The sequence below is a fragment of the Panonychus citri genome, unplaced genomic scaffold, assembly GCF_014898815.1.
Source record: "Panonychus citri isolate SS breed McGregor unplaced genomic scaffold, ASM1489881v1 Contig00045, whole genome shotgun sequence".
Lineage (NCBI taxonomy): Eukaryota > Metazoa > Arthropoda > Arachnida > Trombidiformes > Tetranychidae > Panonychus > Panonychus citri.
Genome location: NW_026515450.1, coordinates 388054 through 412884, shown reverse-complemented (window position 1 = coordinate 412884; position 24831 = coordinate 388054). Strand labels below are relative to the sequence as shown.

Genomic DNA, 24831 nt, shown 5'->3' with positions numbered 1-24831 from the left:
ATCATTGACCAATCAGAATCAAGAGAATTTTTATTTATTCTTTTCTAATTTAAAATGAGTCATTCAACCCTTTCAACTGTTAATTTGATTCTTAATTTAAATGCATTTGATTAATTAACCTTTAATTAGATTTGTTTTTTTTTCTTTTTCTTTTTCTGTTTTTAGTTTAGTTAATTAACTCTCCCTTACTCTTTTTCTCCCTCTCTTACTTGTTATGTGACAGTTTTTGTTTTTCTGTGTAATTAGTGTAAATATTAGGCCTACAAACCTAATTTTAAATTTCCATTGAATTTTGTTTTCTTCTTTGACCTTCAAAGGTTAGTAATGATTTTCTTTTATAAATATAGTAGCTATTAAATAATACACTTTATGTATATTTAGAAAATTTTAATTGTATTATGATTTTAACAACAAAAGTAATAATATGTGAATGTGTGATTACTTGTTGATTACTTACTGTTGTTATCATCATCATCTTCTTCATTATGATTATGCCTTTTTTCTTGACGAATGATGATTGCTGTTGTTTTCTTTTTCTCTTACAGGTAAATTAGCGCAACCTTGACTTTGAATAAAGATGTGAATGTGTATATATAAAGAGAAAGCAAGAAGGGGAAAAATAAAAGAATGGCACAGTTTAAATTATTGTTACCCGATTGTTGGATATTCTTATTGGCGAGGATGTGTATTAATAGATGCAGTAAATTATGTCTCCAACCAAAATTGTGGAAACTTCCGCCTTTAACACGCCTAAATTAATGTAGTAACTATTTATCTCTTCCCAATCACTTCACTTAACTCTATCATCATCATCATCATCATCATATTTGTTGTCATTAACAACAATGTTATTACTAAACCATTTAAGTGGTTCATTTTACTATTCTTTTCATCACCATCATCTTATGGTTCCTGTGATTCTTCATCATCCTCATCATCTTCTTCCATTGATCACATTGTTTCTTCATTCACAGCTTGAAAAAGATTCGATTTTTTTTCTCTAGCTTTTATTGTTGATCGTACTTCCATTCAAATTGTGAATCATCTTGATGGTCCACTATTGTTATCATTATTTAAAGATTATTTATACTTGTTTACTTATTTTTTTTCTCTCATTTGTTGTTCTTTACATAATTCTAATTAGCAAGTAAAGGGTATGTAATAATCATCAATAATGATAACAGTATTCGTTGAATTGGAGAGAAGCAAATAAAATGGAACAAGAATGAGATTCGATGAAGTGTTTAAATTGTTTGCAGAAATCAGATTATTATCATTTCCATTCAATTAAAATGATTCATGTTCGCATTCTTGTTCCATATATATTCATCATCTTCTTTGCATTGTAAATTGTCAGATAATCGGCGATCAATAATCAATCAATTGTACAGATTTTGATGTTAATCAACAAGTGATCATTAACACTTTAACATCAAAATTAACCATTTGATGATTATTATAATAATTGACTCTAACAAGTCTATAAGTTATAATGAAGAGTCATTGATACTAATAATATTGATAATAATAACTTTTTGCTTTCTAAAATCATCAAAACCCCAATTTACTGATAACAATACTATACTCTCACCCCAGTAATAATCCAACAATTACTTTAACCACGTAATTATTGATGAAAACTAATGATTCAACTAATTATTGCATAAATTTGTTCAATTCCGTGTTTTTTTTTCAATAATTGTGATAATGAAGATCCAACCAGAAGCAAAGATTCACAATAAAGATGATGGTATGAAAAAAAGGAATTGGAGTGAATGAGATGATAATCACTTTTGCAGATCACTTTCAGCTTACAATTCAAAGTAAAAAAATGGGAGCTCTAATCGAGGTGCATCATCATCATCATCATCATCATCATCATCATCATCATCATCTTCATCTTCATCTTCATCTTTCTTAGTTAATACTCAGGATGATGATTGAACAACATTGGGCACAACAACATAAACAAGACAAAAAAAGCAACCTCGCGCCATTGAGCGTACTAACCTCATTCTTACCTGTTTCTTTTGCTCATCCTGTCCCGGTCATCCTCTCATCATCTTCTTCTGCACTGACTTACATCTTATCCCGTTCTCTCTCTCTCTCTCTCTTCATCTTATCTTCTCCCTCCCTCCTCCTTCTTATTCAGTGCTTGGTGTTTTGTACTTACCTCAATCTTTTTCTCACTCACTCTCATCTTTTTAGTTCTGTTGTTGTTGTTGTTGATCATCATCATAATCATGCTGTTTTGTATCAACCGATCATCATCATCATCATCTTCATCGTTTTCATCATTATCATTACCTAACATTATTGTCCTCATCTCATCATATTACCTTGTTACTTTTTAGTCTTCTCTTATTTTTCTTTTCTTCTATCCAATATCTTCATCTTTTTTTCTCATCCTTTTACTCTCATCATCACCAACAACAACTTATCTCAAACAATTAATCTGTAATTCTCAAAGTTTTTTTTTCTTTCTTAATTTTCTATTTCATTTTTTCTCTCTTATTTCCCTTTTATCCATCATCGATGATCAGTTAACTTTGTTTATTTTGTGTGTTGATTGTATTCATATTTTCATTTCCACATCCAACCCACCAACTCCGAATGACGCCGATGATATTGTTTTATTGTTTCCACCCAAGATAGGATGTACATTGTTAAAAGAGTGCTTCTAGTCACAGTGTTAATTGTCTTCATCAACATTGACCAAGTCAATTTAATACGACCCTTTTTAAGTCGTTTCTCTAAGGATACGTCTTCGTCCACCTCCTCCACAGCAACATCAGGTTTCACATCGGCCTTTAATTCAACAACCAATAAATTAGCTGATTGGAAATTTTGGTTAGGTAAATTGTCACAATTAACTGGACCTGATAAGGTTGATGATGATCCTAAGCAGCCTATCTCAGCCCTATGGAGTATCCTTAACATTGCAAGATATGTTTTATGTAAGCAAAATTAATCTCTTTCCATAACTGAAAATCAATCTAAACGAAATTAACTATCCGATTAACCTGACAGAACTTTGTTTAAACGAGAAATATTCTCGACACTTTTTTTCATACCTTGATTGTTGTTATATTTATGTCAACAATTATAACAGAAAAAAAAGTCACTTAATGAATTCACAGTTTGCTGTTAATTACATCGATCAATCAAAAAGATGAACATTAAAAACCTTCGGCTAAAGACCTTTTTTTCTGATTAGTGACCAGCATCATCTTCAATTGAGATCACCCAATATACACAATTGATTCAGGTCGATATAAATATAAACACAATTAATTTAATTCAAGAAAATTTTGCTACTCAATTTTATCATGAATTGAACATGAGCTTTCTTTTCTTTAATTGATCATTAATACGAAAATGATTTAATACAATTAAATCAAAACATGTATACATAATGATTATATCGATTGGACTCTTTTTAACATTGATGTTAATGATTACGATCAGATCATGATTTTGATCATGATTAAGCTGTTTCTCTCTCTCTATCTCTCTTTTATTTCTGATTATCATCAACAAACCTCATAAGCCCAACGGGTAATTAATTAAATGAGAAATGATAATTTGTGTATGTGATTAGAAAATCTAAAGAAAGTATTCAACAGCAAGGATCATCATCATCATCAGTGGATCTTAACCAGTATCATCTTTATCTCCATCACCTTTAAAACTTTGTGATTTGATTGTGAATCAACTAAAAATAATCAAGACTAATAATCATCATCATCATCTCAATGAAATGTTGTTGTTGTTAATTGTAACTATTACTGTTACTTATACAAATAGAAAAGAAATTGAAAAATGGCGACTTACACACGTAAATGGCTATTTTAAAGTGACCTTGTTTTCGCCATCATTTTCGCCATCACAAAAAGGACCAAAACTATTTAGGTGAAAGTTTGTTGTCCTATTGAAAAGCAAGATGATAATGATGTTACCTTTTTCATCCTCGCTCCCTTTCGGACTTACCATTATTATCATCATTATCATCCAGGTTGCCATATATTAGGAAAAGTAACTGACCTAACAAGTATAATAATTTTTTTCTTCTCCTTCGAATATAAAAATATTTTTTCCTGTTTTCCTTTTCATCCTCATCCTCATCTTCATCAATTCTATTTTTAGGTAAAAGGTTAATCTTGAAAAAAAGGTCACTTCGAAAATTGAATAATCTCCTTTCGGATTCTTCCCTTTTCTATTCTTATCTTTACTTTCTCTCTTTTTTTAATTCTTTGAAAGGTCAGGCTAAGGGTCAAGTCAATTTTCCCACGATTTTTCGACTATTTCTTCGAGAAATCGAAATTTCTTCCATTTCTAATTCATAGATTTCTTTTTTATTCTGATTAACAATTAGTCTTTGACAATGAACTTGATTTACTTTATATTCATCTTATTGTTACCTTTTGATTTCCAGGTCAAGTTTACAAGTGAAATTGATTGATTACCAATCATTGTGTTAACAATTGTCAAAACTTTCAGTTGAATTTTTTTTTATTGGATGTTCAAAGTAATTTAGTAATTGTTTTGATTATTTTAGTTTTGTGTGTTGTGATTATTTTCAGGTTAATTAATTTGGTTTTGTTGTTGATTGTCATCATTATTTGAACTAATTTGTTTCACTCTGATTAAAAACTAGTTTGTCTGTTTTTGTATCAATTTGATTTAGTTTGTTTTTCATACTCTATTTGATTTTATTGATCCATGACAAACAATCAGCAACAATTTACTACAATTATATTGATTTCTGATTGTTATCGATCTAATTCATAGAGATCACAATTAAATACCAATAAAGTAACAACAATACACACAAAATATTCATCATTATCATCATTAGTTGATTTGATGTTTTTTCAAATCAGTTAATCAAATGTTTGTAATATTTTAATCGTCCAATTGTGTCAATTAAATCACTGATATTAATACATTGATTACATTTTTAAACATTATCACTGTTATTTGATTACAGTGTTGACACTCAGTGAAAATTAATCAATTTGTTATTAATTAATTAATAATACTAATTAAACTCCAAAACATCGTCTAATTTATCTAGTTTATCAATTGCAATTAACTAATTGTAAACCAGTACAGAAAATATTAATTATGATGATTAAGTGAATGTAATAACTTTTTTATTATTGATCATTCAACTTTAATTGATTTTCTTTTTTTTTAATTTAATTATAAATGTGAATCTTGTTCATTTCTTAATTTACAACCCAATCATTAAAAATTAACTGTCATTGGAATTAAATTGTGTTAACTAACAATTTAATTATTTTAGAATCGCTCTTTTAACCAACAGATCAGTTACAGTCTGTATTATTAATACAAACCTTTATTCACTAATTGTGTATGGTAACAATTAGTAAATTCATTCAAAATTTACTCACCAATTAGTTTATTAATAGCATTAATTGTATCTTAAACAAATAACCACCAATTAACTAATTATTCAAATTAACTTACATAGAGAGCAAACCTAATTATTAACCTTTACACAATCAAATTGAGATTCAACCATAATTATTGTGAGCTAAATCGTAACAATCAACCTAATCATTAATTGATTTTACCTGTAGACCAATAAACTTGATCATCAACAGTTTTAATTAATAATATGATATGAGGATTTAATTAAAGAATCATTAATAGCTTAATTGTTATTAAATAAGGTTCTTTCAAGCAACTTTGACCTGAATTAAATCGTAATGAAATTAATTTGAGTAGGTTAGAAAATGTAGTTTCCCTTATTACTTGAATGTTAAATTGTATCAGTGTAACGTGAATCTCATTAATTGTTAATATATTAAATCAAATTCCCTTTTAATTTGATTAACTAACATACAATAATAAAATTAACATTGATTCTTAATTGTGAACTTAAATATCTTAACCTCAGGCGTTGTTACCTTATTATTTTTATTGCAGTTTTATATTTCTAATTGAATCAGTATGATAACATTAGATTAGTGACTATTAAAACGTTAATTATGATTAGTTTTCAATTGGTCGATCATCTTAATCCTGCTGTGCGATAATTATCATCAATTACAGTTAATTGTTAATTATTGGTTAATTTTTTTGTCAATATCATGTTAACACAGTTTATTTTTGTATCTCTCTTGGGAAAATCTCACTCACAATTTAATTATATTAATAGATTTGATATTATCATGATAATTATTCATTGTTGACTCTATTTAATATTAACAATTTGTTGATTGTTGTGGTTAAACATTACCCTTTATTATTTCAATTAACCTTGTTTCTATTGTTGTATTTATATTATATTGACAATTTGGGTGAAAGTTGATTGTCCAGGAAAGTTGAAATGATCAAACAATTTATATAAATAGTAATCTAATAATGTTGTTAACACCTTTTAATTTGATCTTAGATTGAGACTTTTGATTACAATCAAAATCTAATTTTAATCTCATCTTTAATCTAATTGGTTTAAAAAGTTTGTCAAACTTGATGCAAGTTAAAACTAATCAACCACAATCAAGGAAAGAGTCAAAAATGATTTAAGTTAATTGCTCCAAGTGATCAACTATAAGCAAGTTTTTTTTCTTATTCGTATAAATTTCATGATTAGTGTTAATCATTTGAAACAATTAAGCCTACAAATAATTGATTATGATTGGTCTTCTTAAGCTGAATTATGAGATTATAATTTGATTAATTGTAGCTTTTGAAATTCATTTTTCTAAAATTTTAATTTCTTTCTGTCATCTTATCATCATGAATTAATAGATACTTTTAATCATGATGATTAAGATGATTATCTTGTTTCATGGAGATCCTTAATTGTAACTAAATTAACGTTAATAATTTTTGATTATGATTCACAATTGATTTTAATGACAACTGATACCAACGTTAAATAAAAAGGTTTCAACATCTAACCCCTAGTCTTAGATTAACAATTTAACCGTAATCATAATGAAAAAAACTTAATCATGAAGATCATGATTCAAATGATTACGATTATCATCAAATTATTCAACTAACCATGATTAACCAACTATTAATTTCAATCTATTGAATGAACCTATTTAAATGAGATTTAAAAGTCTTTATCTATCATTACAATTGATTGTAAATCCTATTAACTGATAATTTAATTGTTGATTATCTTGATTTTTTGGTCTCGGTCAATTAGCATTAATATAATTTTGGACGACAACGTTTAACTAACAATTAGGGCTCATCATTTAATTCAATTTTGAAACTTAATCAGTGATCAGATTAACTGTTACTGGTTAATGTAATTACCTTAAGGTTAATCCAATTTTTTTTCCTAATCGAGATTCAAACAGCAACAATTAACTAACCATTTAAAATATTACATATATTTCAAATTGAAAGTCAAATGAATTAATTTCAATTCATAATCATCAACCTAAATCATGTGCATCATCATAATCATATACCTCTAACCTTAATCCAGTAATCAATTTAAATATTATGATTATAAAATTATTAAACACGCTGGTGTCTGATTCTTACAATTTATTATTGTATAACAATCAAGTTAATTTACTGTCTCAACCAAATTAACTGTTGACATATTAAAATTAATCTAATCAACATCTGATCAACATTTGACATAATAATAATTGAATCTGTCAAAATAATCGCAATCATCTTTCCCAACAATTTACTAAATCACCTAAATCATGTTACTTTGATGATGGATCTTGTAAATCTTATTATCGACAACAATTAGTCAACAATTAACTAGCTATTACAATACATTAATAAAATTGAATGTTGTTAAATCAATTTTAAGTAATAATTTGTTAATCAACACTAAATTAATAATCTTGTTTAGATTTTCAATCAAGTTTTCCGTTCCGGTTTCTTCTGTAGTAATTAATATTATAATCGTTGCAATTTAATCAATCAATTTTCAGCAATTTACTATAAAAAATTTTTTTTTATATTTTTTGATATCTGATTAAAAATTGATTGCTGTTTTAAGGATTATTATTAACGTAAAACAATCAGTTAATTACTCAGAAACTTTTAACTCCCATTAATGATGATGATGATGACCATGAAATAATTAATTGATATAATCAATATCATGGTAGGAACTGAATCATTCATTAGGAAAAAAGTTATATCCTCGTGACCCATAAGTAAATGATTATTAGACCCACCCAGCTACTTAAGCCATAAGTTTGTTGGTGTAGATGAAGATGATGATGATCAATGATGAAATTACCTGTTGAACTACTGTTCAATTGATTACTAACATATAAAAGGTAAATAATACAAGAAAAATGTTGAAGGAATAGAAGATCATCATCTCTCTCTCTCTCTCTCTCTCTCTCTCTCTCTCTCTCTCTCTCTCTCTTCCTTCTTGTTTTTCTTTTTTGTTTCATCCTTATGTAAGTCTCTTGGTCAATAAGGTGAATGATCTTCCGTCTAGATGATTCTGATGAAGATGATAATCATCTTGTACTTTATTATAACTTGAAAGTTCTAATGTTGATTCAGAAAATTGATATTTGATCTTGATCTTTTCATGTATTTGTTAGTTATTATTATAAATCGTTGACTTTCTTTCTGATTGATTTGATTAAATGTATCTGATTATCTAAAGTCAATAATCATGCTTTGATCAATAGGTTCTCCTCCATTTAGAGGTCAAGATTATGCTGACTTATCAAAAATACTAATATTATTTTCAGTGTCATTTGTTTGTGGATTTGATAACTTTGTTTAAATTTTGATTGTTATTGTTATTAGTTGATTGATCTAATCCGATGATGACTCAACTTTCCCTTTGAATCCCTTGGTTCATTGAATGATGATAACGATACAACTTGTCATCCTCATCACCCAGATCAATGTTTTTCAAGGTTAATCTTTTTTTTACTGTTTTCGACTGTAGGTCAAATGATGATGATGATTAGGAAAGGAGTAATTTTTTGCAATCGATTTTACCGCTACATTGACGATCAAGGTCATTTCTTTTCAGCGTCAACTTAAATTTCCCTTCACCATCATTAGGTTTTCTCGTCATCCTATCATCACTGTTTTCATCTTCATCATTTCTCTCCCTTTTTCAATATCATTTAACTCAACCTGAATATTCATTTTGATGAACTTTTTTTTTCAACAAATATCAAATTAATATAAATATCATCATGATCGTCAATAATATATGATTCAAGACACGCATTTATCGTCTTGATCATCCTCTTTCCCCTTTTTATCCTCTTTACCTGATTAGTTACCTGATTACGAATGATGATTTTGAATTAGAAAAGTAGAGAAATAAATAATTCTGTTGGTGATCATGGTGAAGATAATGTTGTCATCCAATTTCAATTTGATAAATACTTTGATTTCTATCTAAATTGTTGATTTAATTTTGCATCGCCCGCGTACAGGTTGATTTAATTTTCACTTTTGTTACATTTAACCATTTGTTTTAATTTATGTTACGATTTTACAACAAGATAATTGTAATCATCATCATCATCTAAATCATAAAATCACATTCTAAATCTTAATTCAGATCATGATTCTAAATAATTACCTATCATCGTTAAAGATGATTGTTTCAAATGGGAAGGTAAATTTAATCATTTATTACAATTAATTGTTTCTAATGATTTCATGAGTAAATATAAGTAATTCAACTTGTAAAAATTATCAATTATAATTATTAATTTTGTTACTTGAAGTTTGTTAATTATTATTAACAGCAAAAAAAACCTAAACAGATTCACAGTTATCACCAGTTCCTAAATGATTATCAAATTTAAAGTTCATATAATTCAAAGCTCTGAATGAACTAAATTAACTCAATTAATCATAATCATGGCAGAAAAACCCACTCGTAGCTCTAATGATAATCATCATCAATATTAACACAAATTCTCATCTAAATCATCTAATCTAAGTAATGATGTAACTTCTTGAAAATCAAACCAATTAGAGAAACTCAGTAAAGCAAAGGATTGATGAAGATTAAATTGTTAACCCTTTTGGTTGAACAATTAAAGGTTTATTGTATTTCCACCAGAAAAGGTTAATGATAAACACACAAAGTGATATAACAATTTAACTGGAAGAAGGACTAAGAATGAGAAACGATTTTCCTAATTCCTGTTAATTGTTGAGTTAATTTCGTTTGATTGTTGTTGATACCAAATGAGAACTGAATGAATTTCATCATTTCACTAATTTCTTTTCTTTTTTTCTCTCTCATCATTTTCTTACAGCTTTTCCCCAGCAATGTTTTTACCAAGGCGATTCCCATGAATGTGGCCTGGGTGTGTCCTGCTGGATGTCCGGCCGACGGCCTTTAGACCTGTGTAGCGGTGGTGTCTTATGGTCATGTTGTGTCCCTCAAGATATCAAAAAAACATCAGCAAATGTCATCGCTGAACCAGGTAAGTAAAAATAAAAAAATAATCATCTCCATCTTCATGTTTGATTATGATGATGAGGATTATCCAGCTGATTAATTGTCCTGAATACATATTATAATTTCATCTATGATTAACTCATCCAATCAATGAAATAATAAAGATGCTGATGATTATGATGATAACTGTTTCGAAACAAAAGAAAAAAATTAAAAATGGATGATTAAACACTGAATAAGAAAAAAAATGAATGAAATTACAGTTATCATCATAATTAGAATTATTTTTTCATCTTCTCTCACCATATATAACAATGATACCGTGACAATAGTTTATCAATCAATGAAATATATCGAGATGATATTCACAGATATTAGATTTATTTGATTAACACAGTTTTTTAATGAGAAAACAAAATGATCAGCAACAATTAACCCTATTGATTAAATGATTTGATTATTTTCCCATAACTCAGTTGGATACGTTTAAAGTTTTTCTTCATGTTTAGTTATATGTTGATTGTAATATTTTTCTCAGAATCTATTCTTATCCTTAATTTTAAGATAATGAATGCAGAGAGAGAAATAGGAACAATTAACCTATTATATTGTAGAAAAGTTAATTGTTTATTCTTAATCACAATTAGAATGTGGCAGAACTTATGCTCGAAATTCAAAAATCGTTGGTGGAGGAAATGCTCGTTTCGGTGAAGTACCTTGGCAAGCGGCGGTGGTTAAGCGACAATATTTCAATCAGAAAATCTCTTGCGGTGGAGCCTTAATTAACAATAAATGGGTTGTAACTGCGGCTCATTGTGTTTACAAGTAAGTTAATGACAATTAAATTAATTATCACTTGGCAACATTTTCTTTACCTTACTGACCTCTATTATCACCAAGATGAAACATTTTCCAACTCTGATAAGGTTCAATAAATTGTTTCTTTCTTGATTAATTTATTATTATCATGATTAGTATTGTAATATTTTTGATAATCACCATGATCATTATATTAAATAAGCTATAACCTGTCATCAATTTATGATGAAGGAAGATGAAGTCTTTTTTTACCCAAACAATCAAATGATAATGATAATAATCGTGATCAATCATCGATGAAACATTTTTCAATACAATCAATAATTGGAAAGCTTTTCCATCATTTTTTCTTGATTTTAATTCAGTTGATTGTTGTGATCCCTAAAGTAACAATTTAACAATCCAAGGATATGATAACTAATATCATCTAATTGCAGCATCACAATCAGAATCAAATGAAATAATTACTGATTAAATTTGCAAAGTTAAACAAATATCGTAATTTTTTCTTGTAAAAATAACTTAATCATTGTAATTTGATTATTTCGATCAACTTGAATGGTTATTTGTATTATCCAATATAAACATGATTAAGTGATCGTCGATTTCAGTTTTGTTGTTGATTCTGTTATAATTATAACAGTAATCGAGGATAAGATATTAGGTTAATAACTCTTTACCCTTCTTAATTGTTGTATTTTTAATCATCTGATTTGCCTCGGCTCTTAGTTAATCTGTTATTTTTAGTTTGCGATTGAAATTTACAATCACTCTGATCATGATTAAGTCGTTAAAAGTTGATTAACGTCAATGGAAAAGTTTCAATATCGTTTATAATCAACCCAATTGAACCGTTAATCTGAAAGGTAAGCAACTAATTAAACAGTTAAAATAATATCATCAAACTGATTAGTTTGTTAGTAATTATTATTTTGCTTGTAACAATCAATAAAACTTTGATAAACTAGACACAAAATTGACAAACGATTGAAGGTTAACATTTACTGTTATTCCGGACGAAATCATGTCTAATTTTGATGATAATTAATTCTTACAATTAATATTATTTGATTAGTCAAAATTAATTTCAACATATTAACCTAAGCTGTTGATCTTTTTAACCAAGATTAAAAATCGGAAATTAAGGGTTGGTCCGGTAACTAGTTCAATTTAGATTAATCTGAATTAATCTCGCTTAAAGTGGATTAATGTAAATTAATGATAATAAAAGGAGTTTAAATTTCCTTGTAAATTGAAAGTAGTGACAGCACATATCTAATAAAGACAAGTAGGAAACAAATCAAATTGATTTTAGAATTAAAATTAATTAATTTAGAATCAGTTGTTTCGTTTTCATTATCTCCTTGTGTTTTTTGTGTTGGTTTTTTAAGTTTTTGAGTCACCAATTCTTGAGGTTCTATTTAGCATTAATTTTCAAGATTTTCAAGAAGAAGAAGAATCTCTTGAAATAAGTTCTAATGCTGAAATTATTCCGGAGTCATTTGAACAATTAATGAATAGGAAATATACGTTGCTATTCAAAGTGAATAGTAACACAAGAAGATTGAGCATGAGAAATCAATTAGAATTTACATTAATATTCAAAAATGAATACCAATGTTAAAAGATTGAACATAGAAATCAATTAGAATTTACATTAATATTCAAAAATGAATATCAATGTTAAAAGATTGAACATAGAAATCAATTAGAATTTACATTAATATTCAAAAATGAATATCAATGTAAAAAGATTGAACAAAGAAATCAATTAGAATTTACATTAATATTCAAAAATGAATATCAATGTTAAAAGATTGAACATAGAAATCAATTAGAATTTACATTAATATTCAAAAATGAATATCAATGTTAAAAGATTGAACAAAGAAATCAATTAGAATTTACATTAATATTCAAAAATGAATATCAATGTTAAAAGATTGAACATAGAAATCAATTAGAATTTACATTAATATTCAAAAATGAATATCAATGTTAAAAGATTGAACATAGAAATCAATTAGAATTTACATTAATATTCAAAAATGAATATCAATGTAAAAAGATACAACCAAAGACTTTGAGTTTACAACCACTTTTTAAATCATTCACGCAGTCAATGATAAGCAAACTAAGATAACTTTTGATATCTAAGCATTTTTTCATCTTATCTGATGACCAAAAAATGATACTAATTGTTGATCAACCACGTGTTCATTTTATAAATGAATTTGTGTCTATTTTCTTAAAAATTATGATTGATTCAACCGAGTCTTTGAATATTCTTGATCTTGGTGTCGAACAAGATTTTGACAATGTGCTTATTAAAACTATCGAGTTGTTAAATCTTTGTTTATCATGTGTAGCAATGAGTGCTGATTCAATATTCAATAACAAAATGAAAAATTTGGATAGAGTTGACTCAATTCCCAGAGATATTCACAGAACCAGGATGGAGCTTTATCTTACAATGGCATCAGAGAATGATTATGAAATCAAATTTTCCGAAATTTTCAGATTGAATCATAAACAATTTGACTGGCTTATTTCCAAGTGTTCTAATCTTGAGAGGAGTAAATGGCCAATTCGTTATAAAGTCATTATTTATTTAGAATGGATAAGCTCTAAAGCAACGATTCGACAATTAGAAAGACTATTCGATGTTCCAAAATCAACTGTTCAGGACTCATTGGACTTTGTTTTATCACAAATTCTTTCCATTCGTGATCAATTGATTTCTTTACCGAAGGTGAATGAATGTTTTGTGATAGCGAATGGATTCTCGAGAAGACACAAAAGAAAAAATTTCCATCATAACATTGTCGGTGCGGTTGATGGAACATTGATTGAGATCATGGTACCGACTGAAAGAGTGGAAAATTATTTCGATCGTCATTCTCGAACTTCAATGAATCTAACTATTGTATCTGATCATCGAAACCTTATTCGATATGCAATCACAGGAATTTCTGGTGCTCGCCATGATGCTAATGTTTTAAAAGATTCTATGCTCTACCAGAAAAGTTTATATCCACCTCCAGGATTTATTATTCTTGGTGATTCAGCTTATCCAAATTCTTTCTCCCCAATTCCAATCATTTCTCCTTATCGTAATGAAACTGAATCCATGATTGCTGTTCACAAAGAAAAATATAATGAGGCCCACTCATCCGCGAGAAATGTTGTTGAGTGTACTTTCGGTGACTTGAAATCAAAGTGGCGACGACTAAGAGATAGTAAGTTGATTGTAAAATTGGAAAAAGCAGCTGATGTTATAATTAGTTCTGTAATTCTGAATAATCTCACCTTGATTGATTTGGATCAGATAAACTCAGTCTCGACACAAGAAAATTCTGAACTAACTGATGATGAGTATGAGAACGATTTACCTGAACCAAAAACCTTTCAATTCAATAATGCAAATGATTACAGAGATTTGATTTGTAATAAACTTATATAATTTATCAAAAAGAAAAAGTTGTTTAGAATTAATTATATTAAGGACATCAGGATCATTACATTGGAAAATTATTCTTGATCTGATAATCCAATGTTATTGTCATTGCTGGTCGATGGCTCTTCATGAACAATTCCTTTTGACTTGAGAAACGCTTCTTGCAATTTCAATCTTTTTTCTTCTCTTTCATCATGCCTCTTGAAATTTTCTCTGGTGATTTCCACAAGAGAGCCGAATAAATCAGTCAGTCTCGCCGCGTGCTTCTCATTCATCAAAGCGATTTCTCTATGAGTCTTATTCCTAATTTTCTTGTTTCTCTCTTGAGTTTGTCCTCCAAGTTTGGAATCGTCTATTTTTCTTTTGCTTGATGTCTCAGAACTTTGACTAAAGGTCTGTGAGTATTTTTGACTTGAGGTCTCACTCTGCGATGAGCTGATAATTTCAGTAGATATATTGACATCATCAGACTCAGAGGTATGAACTGGGCTGTATCTATCGTGTATGAAGTCTAAGAACTCATCTGGGTACTTATTGCATTTATCACCATCGAATTCCACATTTTTTTGAACATCATCAACTATTACTGGCTCACAGTTTGAGGTACCATTTAATTCACAGTCACCAGAATCAATTACTTTTGGAGGGTTGTATTTATGATTAGAGTCAGTGAAATACCTGACGAGGTTCATGAGCTGCCCGACCTGAGTTTCATTGGTATAATCTCCATCCTCACCAGTATTTTTTTTCAACTGTTTCGATCTGTAAGAAATTATATTTTTGAATTTGATTGAAACCTCTTTATGAGTGTTATTCCAGCCTAATGATTGTATCAATTTTTTCCAAGCGTTGGTTTTATGGTAAATATTTTTGAAATCTTTTTCCATTTCTTTTCTTTTCTCTAATAACTGAATACATTTTTCAAATGTCCCTGAATAGAAAATGAATTGTCTTAATTAAAAGTGTTAGAACTAATTACTGAATGAATGTCTTTGGTTATGACATTGATTGAGTAAATTGTAAATTTAAAGTACTTACATTCATTTTCTTTGACTACTTGTCCTTTAGGTCGACCTTTTTTTGGCTTGTTCGAATGAGAGTGATTAACATCAGGAACAGCCTCCACTATTGTAGTAAAATTTTCACTCATATTTTCACTCATTGTCAGAATTAATTACAATAATTACAGTTACTATCATGCTAGAGGTAAACATGTGAATGGTTACCTGGCTTAATTACGCATGACTTTTCAAATTACATTGTTTTGATTTCACCGGACAGAAAACAAAGTGTTTACAACAAATCTTGAAAATTTTTACATAGATTAAATTAGATTAAACCATATCAATATTGATTAAAAACCAGTTACCGGACCAACCCTAAATGATGAAGCTGATTAACCAATAGATTAAACTGATAATCGTGATGGAAAAATTATCCTCACAATTATGATTAAAAATCGTCGCAATTATTATTAATTATCTTTAACAATTTTCTATCACAAATTAAATCTCTCAATCTGATCTTTCTCATTAACAAACTATCACAATCTTGATAATGATCAACAGTAAACACGATTAATTGTAAAATCAAATCAATCAATCATCAAGAGAAAAAGGAAGAAAAAAATTACCTTGATACTTTTAATTCCTCTCTCATTAATAATCAATCTTAAGGTGTGTTAATTAAGATTAACAATTAACCATCATGAAGGAAACAGTTACTCCAATAAAGACCAATCAAAAGGTTAACCTTAACCTCCCACCAAATAGACATGGGAATGGATAACAAGGTGATGATTATCTTGCGAATGATTCAATTGATTAACCATTAGAACGATAATTGTTTACAATTAAAGATGAAAATCAATTTACTGTTTACTAATCATTGATAATGATGAATGGAAAAGATTATAACAATGTCAAGTCAACAAATTAAGAAATCAAGTAATCCAGTGGAAAGAAAATATTAAGAGTAATTAACTAATCACTATTTCCTTATTGGAAAGTAATTAACTAATTATTAACTGTTTATCTTTTTGTTTACTTTTGGTCAAGTATTAAGAAAGAAGATTAAAGTTGAAGTGTTTTTATTTGTTTCTATTCAATTGATTAATTGTTTCTATTTTCAGGACACCGGCCACAAATTTACGTCTACGTCTTGGTGATTACAATTTACGAGGTCAAACGGAAAAGTTCACTCACGAAGAGTTCGGGGTGAAACGAAAGGTCGTCAATGAGGACTACAATCCGGCCACTTATCAAAATGATATCGCTCTCCTTGAACTCTCCCATGAGGTTGAATTCAAGCAGCACATTATACCTGTTTGTTTACCTGCGAAAGGTGAAAATTTTACTGGTTCCATGGCCACGGTAACCGGATGGGGTAGGACGACTTATGGTGTACCCGCTTCCCTTGGAGTACTACAAAAGGTTGATGTGGAGATAATTGATTCAAATACGTGCCAACAGTGGATGAAATCGGTGGGTAGACGGGAAACTATTTATTCCAACATGTTATGTGCTGGTTATAAAGAGGGTGGTAAAGATTCATGTCAGGGTGATTCTGGAAGTCCACTTACCTTTAAATCGGATGGTAAATCAGTTCTCATTGGATTAGTTTCATGGGGTGTCGGTTGTGCGAAACCCAATCTACCTGGAGTATATACCAGAGTCTCTGAATATGTCGACTGGATTTCTATTCATACAAAAGAAACATAAATTAATCGTATTTAATTTTCGCTAGAATTTTTTTACAACCTTTTCTCTCTCTCTCTCTCTTTTAAATTTTGATGTTTCGAAAAAGAAATCGCATCTCTCCAGTCATCGAAAGTCAACAAACCCACGAGCTCATCTTACTATTTTCATCTGCCCACCACAATCAACAAATTAACACCAACATCACTTTCATCATCTTCATCATCATCAAAGCTTCATTGTCACTGTCAATTTATTTTCATCTCATTTCATCTGCATCAATTAAACAATTAACCTTTTGATTGACAAAAGTGATTCAACTATAAGCCAAGGAAAAGGGTTTCAATCAATGCTGATCAAATGAAACAAATTAATTAACCAAATAATTAAGACCGTCATTGATTATCCTCTTTTTCAACTTATTCAATTTTTCAAATTCATTTCTAAATCAACATGCTCATCATTATCAATATCATCTTCATCATCTTCTCATCATCATTTGCTCCCTCTTTATCTTCTTGTGGCATTCTTTCTTTCTTTCTTTCTTTCTTTTTCAAATTGTTAATAGGAAATCATCATGATTAGTTAATCATTTTGTGAAAAATAGAAACCTTGAGACGTGATACTCAATGGATTTTGTGTATAAAGAAATCGTCATCATGCTAATCACAATTTTTCTTAAACTTAGTTGTTAATTAAATTAGAAACCTAATTAATTTTGTAATACACTTTTTCAAATTTGACCTCAAATTAATAAAGTGGACACTTTTTTACGAAACGATTTTACATCTAATTAGAATCAATTGTCAACAATTAATTGAAAATCGGCAAAATCATTGATTGTTGTCCTGGTAAAATGTAATTGCTTTAAATAAAACTGAGCCTCAAACACTAAGTTGATTGTGAGTAGAATCTTAAACTAGTGTGAAATTAATTCACTAATTCAAATTGAGTTGAACAAAAAGAGGTTAAATTGTTGAACATAATTAACATCTTTTGATGTTTGATGAAGACTCAGTTTTCTTAATGATGAAAATGTTGAAGTTTTCTGATTGCTCTGAACAATTCAGAGAGAAAGAGAGAGAGAGAGAGAGAGAGAGAGGATGATAATTTCTTAATATCTCATCATACTAGAGTTAAAGGATTAAATCAACCGGAATTATAAATGATTAATCACAAGAATTAATCATAATCAAAGAGATATTTACATTTCTAGGTTGGCGATCATTGATCATCTCAATTAACATTTCCATTTGAATTAACATCTCGATGATTACCTGGGTGAGAGAATGAGAGAGAAAGAAAATTAGATCAAAATCTTACTTTGATCACTACAATTAAGTGTAACAATTAACAAACAGAGAGAGAGAGAGAGAGGAAAAAATCATTGATGAAAATCCAATATAATGAAAAAAAGGGTTGAAATAGGAAGAGAAATGTTAATCATGAGATTTACACAAGGAAATTGAAACAATCAAGTGATAGTAATTAAAATGAATATGAAAATCAACTGATTGTAATTTAGATTAATTGAATTATCAATTTGAAAGAGTTGGCAATGAATTAATCATTTTCCCTCATTGTTTATAAATAAAATTTCATCCATTCAAATACTCATCATGATGATGAGATGGAAACGGTTCTGGTGATTGTTAACTTCATCTTCCTGAGTCCAATTGAAATTCAGCCAATGCAAACAATTAAAGTGTTGATGATGATAATCAGAAATCAGGTAAATGGTGAATGGGAAAAGAGAAACACAATTAACGATTTAATCAGTTGTCATGTTCTTGTTACATATTGTTAGGGATGAATAAGTGATAGCGTTTACCTTGCAAGAGATTTTGATGGTTGATATTGTTGAGAGAAAAGGAATCACGGGAAATCAATCAACATTGATTGAGTGCGTGTTCATCATGAAAATCACCTCGTGATGAAATAAAATTGAAAGAGAGAAGAACAAAATTTAGAATAGAAAATAAATAATTTCGATTGTATCAATAATAATAAGAGAGGAAAAAGAAAATGTAAAAATATATACAAACCTTGTTTTCTTTTTCTCTTCCGGATTATCCAATTTATCTAATTAAATAGTTAATATGTACTTTCTAATTAGTAAATTGAAACATTGACACAAACAATTAACTTGATGATCAAGATGATTAAGGTAAATTGCTGTTGATCTAAGAGAGAAGGTAAAAAGACCAAGCCCTCAGAAGATGAAATCTATTGGAAAGGTTGATAAAGTTGAAGAAATTATATAATCAAAGTGACAACAATTTAACTAATTAATCAAATTACTAGTTAACTGTAACAAAAGAATGAGAATTAACAGTAATTAACCAGGTAATCTCTTGATTAGGTAAACAAAAAAGCTAAAGATTAATTTAATTGATTTCGATCTTGATTCGATTAATGAAATTTTCATTTCCTGGTTTAATTTGACTTTTTGATTTTCGATTCGATTTTTCTCGTTTTTTGGGTTAACTTTTGATTCAATTGAAAGAAACAATTTACCGTTATGATGAGAGGATAAATCATTCATATTCCACGTGATAACATTACATATATTGGAAAGAAATAGTTACTTTGAGAGAGAAAAATGATGGCGAATGACAAAAGTGCGATGCAAACACCCAAATAAGGGAAATTTTTGTCTTTTGTTCCTCATCCCTGATCATCATCTAATCATGTTAATTGTGCATCTTGACTTTTAAAAGACAAACAATCAACGTAAATAGTGAAAGAGAGAGAGAGAGAGAGAGAGAGAGAGAGAGAAAATCTCTGGAAAGTATTTGAAGGAGAGGCAAGTGAAGAGACTGTGACGATCGAAGGAGCATCTTCATCATTAACTTATCTCACTTTTTCTCCCCTTGATGATATTGATTGATTTCCAATGAATACCCAATGATAATCATCATCTTTGTCACTCCTCTCTAAGGTTCGCTCTCTATCAACCTTGTGTGTCTCTTTCCCTCTCCATCACTTGTTGATTATTTTCTTCATCTATTTGTCTCTGGTTTGTTATTATTTTTTTCTCCATTTTAATTTCCCAATTTCAGTTCTATCTTAATCATACCTTTCCCTTCGTCTCTCTCTCTCTCTCTCTACCCTCTCACTCTTATCATCGCCCCTCATTCCCTCTCTAACTCTCTCATTCTCTCCCCTTCTCTGAACATCAATAAGATCTCGATCGTTGGAGACAATATCGTTTAGAATGCCCAGTGATCCCAAACAATCAACTAACACCATTAACCCTCATTCCAAATCTGATAAATTGTTACTAATTTCCAACAGCGATAATAATAATAACACGATGCCTTCTACAAACCTAACATCATCTTCTTCATCTTCATCCTATTCTAAGGAAGTGATCATGGACCATGGAACCTGTGAATCAATCTCGGAGGAACCTCTTTACACCGGTAAAGTTTTACAATTAACTCGTTTCCATTATCGTGATGATTCAGGTAAAGATCGTTATTGGGAAGGCGTTGAAAAGGTGAAAAAGTTGAAAAACGCTTATGGATCCGATAAATCTGGCCTGGTTACCATCGCTATACTTTGCCGACGGGTAATGTGTGACTGTTTAATTCTGGTTAAACAATTTCGAGCCCAATTAAAGTCTTATACTCTTGAATTTCCGGCAACAGTGATGGATATTAATGGTGACCCAGAGGAAACTGCTCATCGAGAGATTGAAGATGATACTGGTTACACATCCACCGCAATTAAAATCATTTCACCTCCAACCTCAGTTGATCCAGGTAATTATCTTTCCACTAATCATAACAATCAGTTGAACAATTAACTCTCTCCATCTCTTCAAATCAAATGATAATATCTCGGCAATTAAAAAGCTTTTCAATGTCAATATTGTTGTTGTTGCTTTTCATAGTTTATCTCATAGTTTGTTGATTGTTTCACTCAGTAATTTATTAATTGTTTTACTTTTTTGATTGTTAATAGTGCGAATCAAGTAGATTATTGTTTCAACAATATGCTCCATTTATCCCTTAATCATCTTCCTCCCAATACCATTTTTTTCAGAAACAAACATTACCTTAACCTTGAACAATCAGTTAACCTAGAAAATTAATCTCAATCATTAATCAAGTAATCGTTAATTTAGTTATTACATTTTTCCCTCATTTTTAATTGTCCCTTTTTTTATTAATTCAGTTCTATTGTTAGTGAGCGATTGGTTAATGAAAGTTTTTCATGAAGTAAATTTGTGGTCAACAATTAATCTGCTTAATTGTTTGCTATTCGTAACAATCAAATTGATATATTATCAGATAATTAGAATGGTAGATGACAGTTATGAAAATCTAATTGATGAAATATCAAATTTCTTTGAGAAGACAATTGTAAATGTAAGACTATTAGTTAATTATGGTTTTGAACAATTAGTTGATTAGTGAAGAAACAAAAAAGTCAACCAAAGCAAAGATTAATTCAAATGATTACAATTGATTACAATTCAAGTATCAACTGATTCTTAAACTACTGAAGAGGTTTAATCATCTTTGATACTTTTATGGTTAAATTGTTAACCCACGAGAAGAGATTTTAACTTAATTAGTTAATTGATGAGGAACCAAATCAATCTAATTGCTAATCCACTAACCATCAATATCTTTTAATCAACTGAATGTTTCATTGAATTAACTCTGTTCCTGAATTTGGATTTTTCTTGTTGAAAAAAAAGGTAAATCTTAAGATAATTAACTAATTATCGTTAATTTCTTTCAAATAATTAATAATATATAAACAAGGTCAATAAATTGCTTTTTTCTTGAGAGATTAACACTTGAATTGATTACGATGCTTGAAGACACAATTTGATTGTTATTGTTTTTACTTTGCTAATCTGATCACTTTTCCGATTATCAAGTTGAGATGATCTTTGATTTGATTAATTTACTTTGGTTATTTCAATTACCAAAATATTTTCATTAAACGTAACAATTTACTGATTGTTAATTGTTTTAATTTTGTTAGTTTCTTTTATCATTCTGATAGTTTACAGTCTAATTGTTCAAGTGGTGGTTTTAATTGTCTATTTCCAGTCGTTGAGATTTTCAGGTTTTATTGTAACTTTTTGTCATCTATTTACTATTGACATTTATACACACATGATAATCTTAATTGTGATTAGCTGATAGTTGAAAATAATATTAATAGATTGAAGTTGGTTGTAAAAATGAGATTCTAGAAATTTCATAACCATCGACAAGCCCACTGATTAACTTATTGATTAATCTGTAATCATGATTAAAACGTAATTTATATTTGCAGAGAATTAGATTAATTTTAATTGTTTTCATTTTTAATTATCTCTCTTCTTGAACAGTTGTCTCTTCTGGTAAAGTAAGTTTAGTATCAGTGATGATCGATGGAGATGATCCTCTGCAAAATCCATCACCGAAAAACTCAGAATTCGAGAATGAAAATTCCAGTTCGGCCCATGGACGAATTGTTGATGTTCTTCAAGTTCCAATCAATGGTCTTCTCGATCGATTGGCCAAATATCACGAAGAAGGTGTTATAGTTGATTCGCTGGTTTACTCATTCGCCATTGGACTTAAACACGGAGAGCGAAACACAATGTCCCTCGCTAAGCCTCGTCCAGCTGAGACTTAATCATCAATCAGCGGAAAACTTTGGCAATTAACCTAAATAATTAAAGATCTCACTGTGTTTTCATCTTCATCATCTCCAATGATAGAAAAAAAAATATATTCTAATCAGTGACTTTGTCTTTTATTTTTTCTTACCTTTTAATGAAAAAAAATGACAATTTGTTAATTACTCTGGAAAAGTGATTCTAATCACTATCACGGTTTACAAATGATTATGAATTTTAATGATTTGAAAAAAACAATTGACTTTTAAGCAATTTTATCATTTTCAATCCAAATACTAATAAAACAAATAAAATAAACTCGTAAATCAATGTGATGATTGTCAAATTTTCTCGGAAAATTGTCTCAGAACTTTGCTCAGACTGGAGATTCAAATTAACCACCACGTATATCAACGCCGATTAATAATTGTTGGAGTAATCATATACACTCAATGTGATTAGACGCACTTTAAGTGTCTGTTTTTCTGTTAATGTCACTCAAGTTTATAAAGTTAAACACACGCACTCAGAGTATTAATAAATAGAATGGGATTGTGATTCTTTCAAGGCGAATTCTGTTTATCGTTAGTACAATATTTGAGTTATGGGAGTTTAGGTGATACTCGTGGTCATATTTAAATATCAAAGTTGCTCTGGTCCTTATATTAGGATAAGGTAGCAAAGTCGTTTGAAGGTCAAGCTCGATGAAACTTATTCTAACTATATTTATTGAATTAATATATTTAATTTAACCAGCATATCTAAAATGTGATTAATTAATTTTTCTACTTTGTCAACTTTCCTAAATCAAAATTTTTAATTAGAATTGTAACTTTTCCTTCAACATTTTGCTAGTCCTGAGTGATTTTCTGAGGAGCTTGTCAATGTGTCTTCATATTATGTGATAATGTCCAAAGAAAATTGTGCTATTAGAGGTTGGAGCTTTGGTTAAAAGTTGTTTAATTGAGTCCAGGTCACTTGTTTTAAGATGACCAATGAAATTGTAGGGTCGTTTTGGTGCAGGTTGAGGACAAGCATCGATTCCAAGGAAATTGTATTTGTCTTCACCTTTGGTCAAAGTGTACATATAATGTCCTTCACTCTGATTTCCTCGATGAGTATATTTACGATAATAATTATTAGTCGAATTCCAAGAATAAACATTAAATGCATCTGTCAAAAAAAGAAGAGAAAGAGAATAATTTAAATGGTGATTGGTAATGAAAAGAGTTTCAAAAAATCAATATTGATCTATGAGCCTAGAGAGAGAGAGAGAGAGAGAGAGAGAAAGAGGGCGGATTGTGTCATGTTCTAATCTCAATGATGAAAGGGTAATGATAATGTTGAGAATATGATAATTTTGATGGATTAATGATTGTCTCTGAATTGGAGAAATGACAAAACCTACAAAGATGTTGACATAATGAAACAATAAAGTTTTCTCGTGAGAAAATGTTATAGCTTATGATCGTAATTGAAGAGATACCTTCAAGTAACTTGAACAATAAATTAAATTTTCAGGTGAGGTGATTAGGGTTGATTGTTAAACAATGGATGATTCTTGCTTACCATGATTTCCTCTCATGTCAAGCCAGATTGTTTTCTCAGTGACTCGAGTAGAGTTCAATGCATGGACATACCATTTCCATTCTTGTTCAAATTGGTCAGAACCAAAGGGAGCTGATGTCCGAGAATCAGTTAGATCACCAGTTGCCAGAACTACCGAAGGTCGAACTGAATCTACGACAATACTACAAAATCTATTGAAATCGGGGATTCGCAGCGGAGAAACAATAAAGTACCGCTCAAACTC

General features: G+C 29.3%; 5 protein-coding genes and 1 long non-coding RNA gene across 11 annotated transcripts; 3 read left to right on the top strand and 3 right to left on the bottom strand.

Annotated features, from left to right (window-relative positions):
- The first annotated feature begins 112 nt into the window (after positions 1–112).
- On the top strand, positions 113–18175 carry LOC128398156 (serine proteinase stubble-like). 2 transcript variants are annotated; one of them, XM_053358984.1, is made up of 6 exons: positions 113–317; positions 546–760; positions 2544–2957; positions 10272–10442; positions 11065–11242; positions 16825–18175. In XM_053358984.1, the coding sequence occupies exons 3-6, from the start codon at positions 2657–2659 to the stop codon at positions 17411–17413; spliced, it is 1239 nt and encodes a 412-aa protein (XP_053214959.1). In that variant the 5' UTR covers positions 113–317; positions 546–760; positions 2544–2656; the 3' UTR covers positions 17414–18175. The 2 variants fall into 2 exon arrangements, with proteins under 2 accessions (XP_053214959.1, XP_053214957.1); XM_053358982.1 differs by having other exon boundaries at positions 546–2957.
- LOC128398154 (uncharacterized) lies at positions 13347–14735 on the top strand. The gene has a single exon (XM_053358980.1). The coding sequence runs from the start codon at positions 13425–13427 to the stop codon at positions 14697–14699; it is 1275 nt and encodes a 424-aa protein (XP_053214955.1). The 5' UTR covers positions 13347–13424; the 3' UTR covers positions 14700–14735.
- On the bottom strand, positions 14741–16087 carry LOC128398160 (uncharacterized). Its single transcript, XM_053358988.1, has 2 exons — positions 15732–16087; positions 14741–15624 (listed from the first exon to the last, which is right to left on the bottom strand). The coding sequence occupies exons 1-2, from the start codon at positions 15853–15855 to the stop codon at positions 14768–14770; spliced, it is 981 nt and encodes a 326-aa protein (XP_053214963.1). The 5' UTR covers positions 15856–16087; the 3' UTR covers positions 14741–14767.
- Positions 16904–20206, bottom strand: LOC128398170 (uncharacterized). Of its 4 annotated transcripts, XR_008327065.1 has the most exons (6): positions 19907–20206; positions 19435–19615; positions 19221–19316; positions 18598–19055; positions 17275–17390; positions 16904–17116 (listed from the first exon to the last, which is right to left on the bottom strand). It is a non-coding gene; the product is annotated as an uncharacterized LOC128398170 (long non-coding RNA). The 4 variants fall into 4 exon arrangements; XR_008327066.1 differs by lacking the exon at positions 19907–20206 and having other exon boundaries at positions 16904–17216; positions 19435–19895; XR_008327067.1 differs by lacking the exon at positions 19907–20206 and having other exon boundaries at positions 18598–19051; positions 19435–19894.
- Positions 20207–20264: 58 nt separating this feature from the next.
- On the top strand, positions 20265–23348 carry LOC128398163 (ADP-sugar pyrophosphatase-like). 2 transcript variants are annotated; one of them, XM_053358992.1, is made up of 3 exons: positions 20265–20408; positions 20576–21156; positions 22746–23348. In XM_053358992.1, the coding sequence occupies exons 2-3, from the start codon at positions 20607–20609 to the stop codon at positions 23033–23035; spliced, it is 840 nt and encodes a 279-aa protein (XP_053214967.1). In that variant the 5' UTR covers positions 20265–20408; positions 20576–20606; the 3' UTR covers positions 23036–23348. The 2 variants fall into 2 exon arrangements, with proteins under 2 accessions (XP_053214967.1, XP_053214966.1); XM_053358991.1 differs by having other exon boundaries at positions 20333–21156.
- Positions 23349–23895: 547 nt separating this feature from the next.
- On the bottom strand, positions 23896–24815 carry LOC128398168 (transmembrane protein 62-like). Its single transcript, XM_053358998.1, has 2 exons — positions 24588–24815; positions 23896–24191 (listed from the first exon to the last, which is right to left on the bottom strand). The coding sequence occupies exons 1-2, from the start codon at positions 24601–24603 to the stop codon at positions 23911–23913; spliced, it is 297 nt and encodes a 98-aa protein (XP_053214973.1). The 5' UTR covers positions 24604–24815; the 3' UTR covers positions 23896–23910.
- Positions 24816–24831: the final 16 nt, after the last annotated feature.

What these genes read in the sequence shown, in the direction of transcription:
- LOC128398156 (XM_053358984.1), top strand. Translation starts at nt 2,657, where the DNA reads ATGTACATTGTTAAAAGAGTGCTTCTAGTCACAGTGTTAATTGTCTTC. An exon ending in CATTGCAAGATATGTTTTAT is followed by an intron (nt 2,958 to 10,271) that starts GTAAGCAAAATT and finishes ATTTTCTTACAG; the next exon opens with CTTTTCCCCAGCAATGTTTT. An exon ending in GCGGCTCATTGTGTTTACAA is followed by an intron (nt 11,243 to 16,824) that starts GTAAGTTAATGA and finishes TTCTATTTTCAG; the next exon opens with GACACCGGCCACAAATTTAC.
- LOC128398154 (XM_053358980.1), top strand. Translation starts at nt 13,425, where the DNA reads ATGATACTAATTGTTGATCAACCACGTGTTCATTTTATAAATGAATTT.
- LOC128398160 (XM_053358988.1), bottom strand. Translation starts at nt 15,855, where the DNA reads ATGAGTGAAAATATGAGTGAAAATTTTACTACAATAGTGGAGGCTGTT. An exon ending in AGTAGTCAAAGAAAATGAAT is followed by an intron (nt 15,625 to 15,731) that starts GTAAGTACTTTA and finishes TTTTCTATTCAG; the next exon opens with GGACATTTGAAAAATGTATT.
- LOC128398163 (XM_053358992.1), top strand. Translation starts at nt 20,607, where the DNA reads ATGCCCAGTGATCCCAAACAATCAACTAACACCATTAACCCTCATTCC. An exon ending in TCCAACCTCAGTTGATCCAG is followed by an intron (nt 21,157 to 22,745) that starts GTAATTATCTTT and finishes CTTCTTGAACAG; the next exon opens with TTGTCTCTTCTGGTAAAGTA.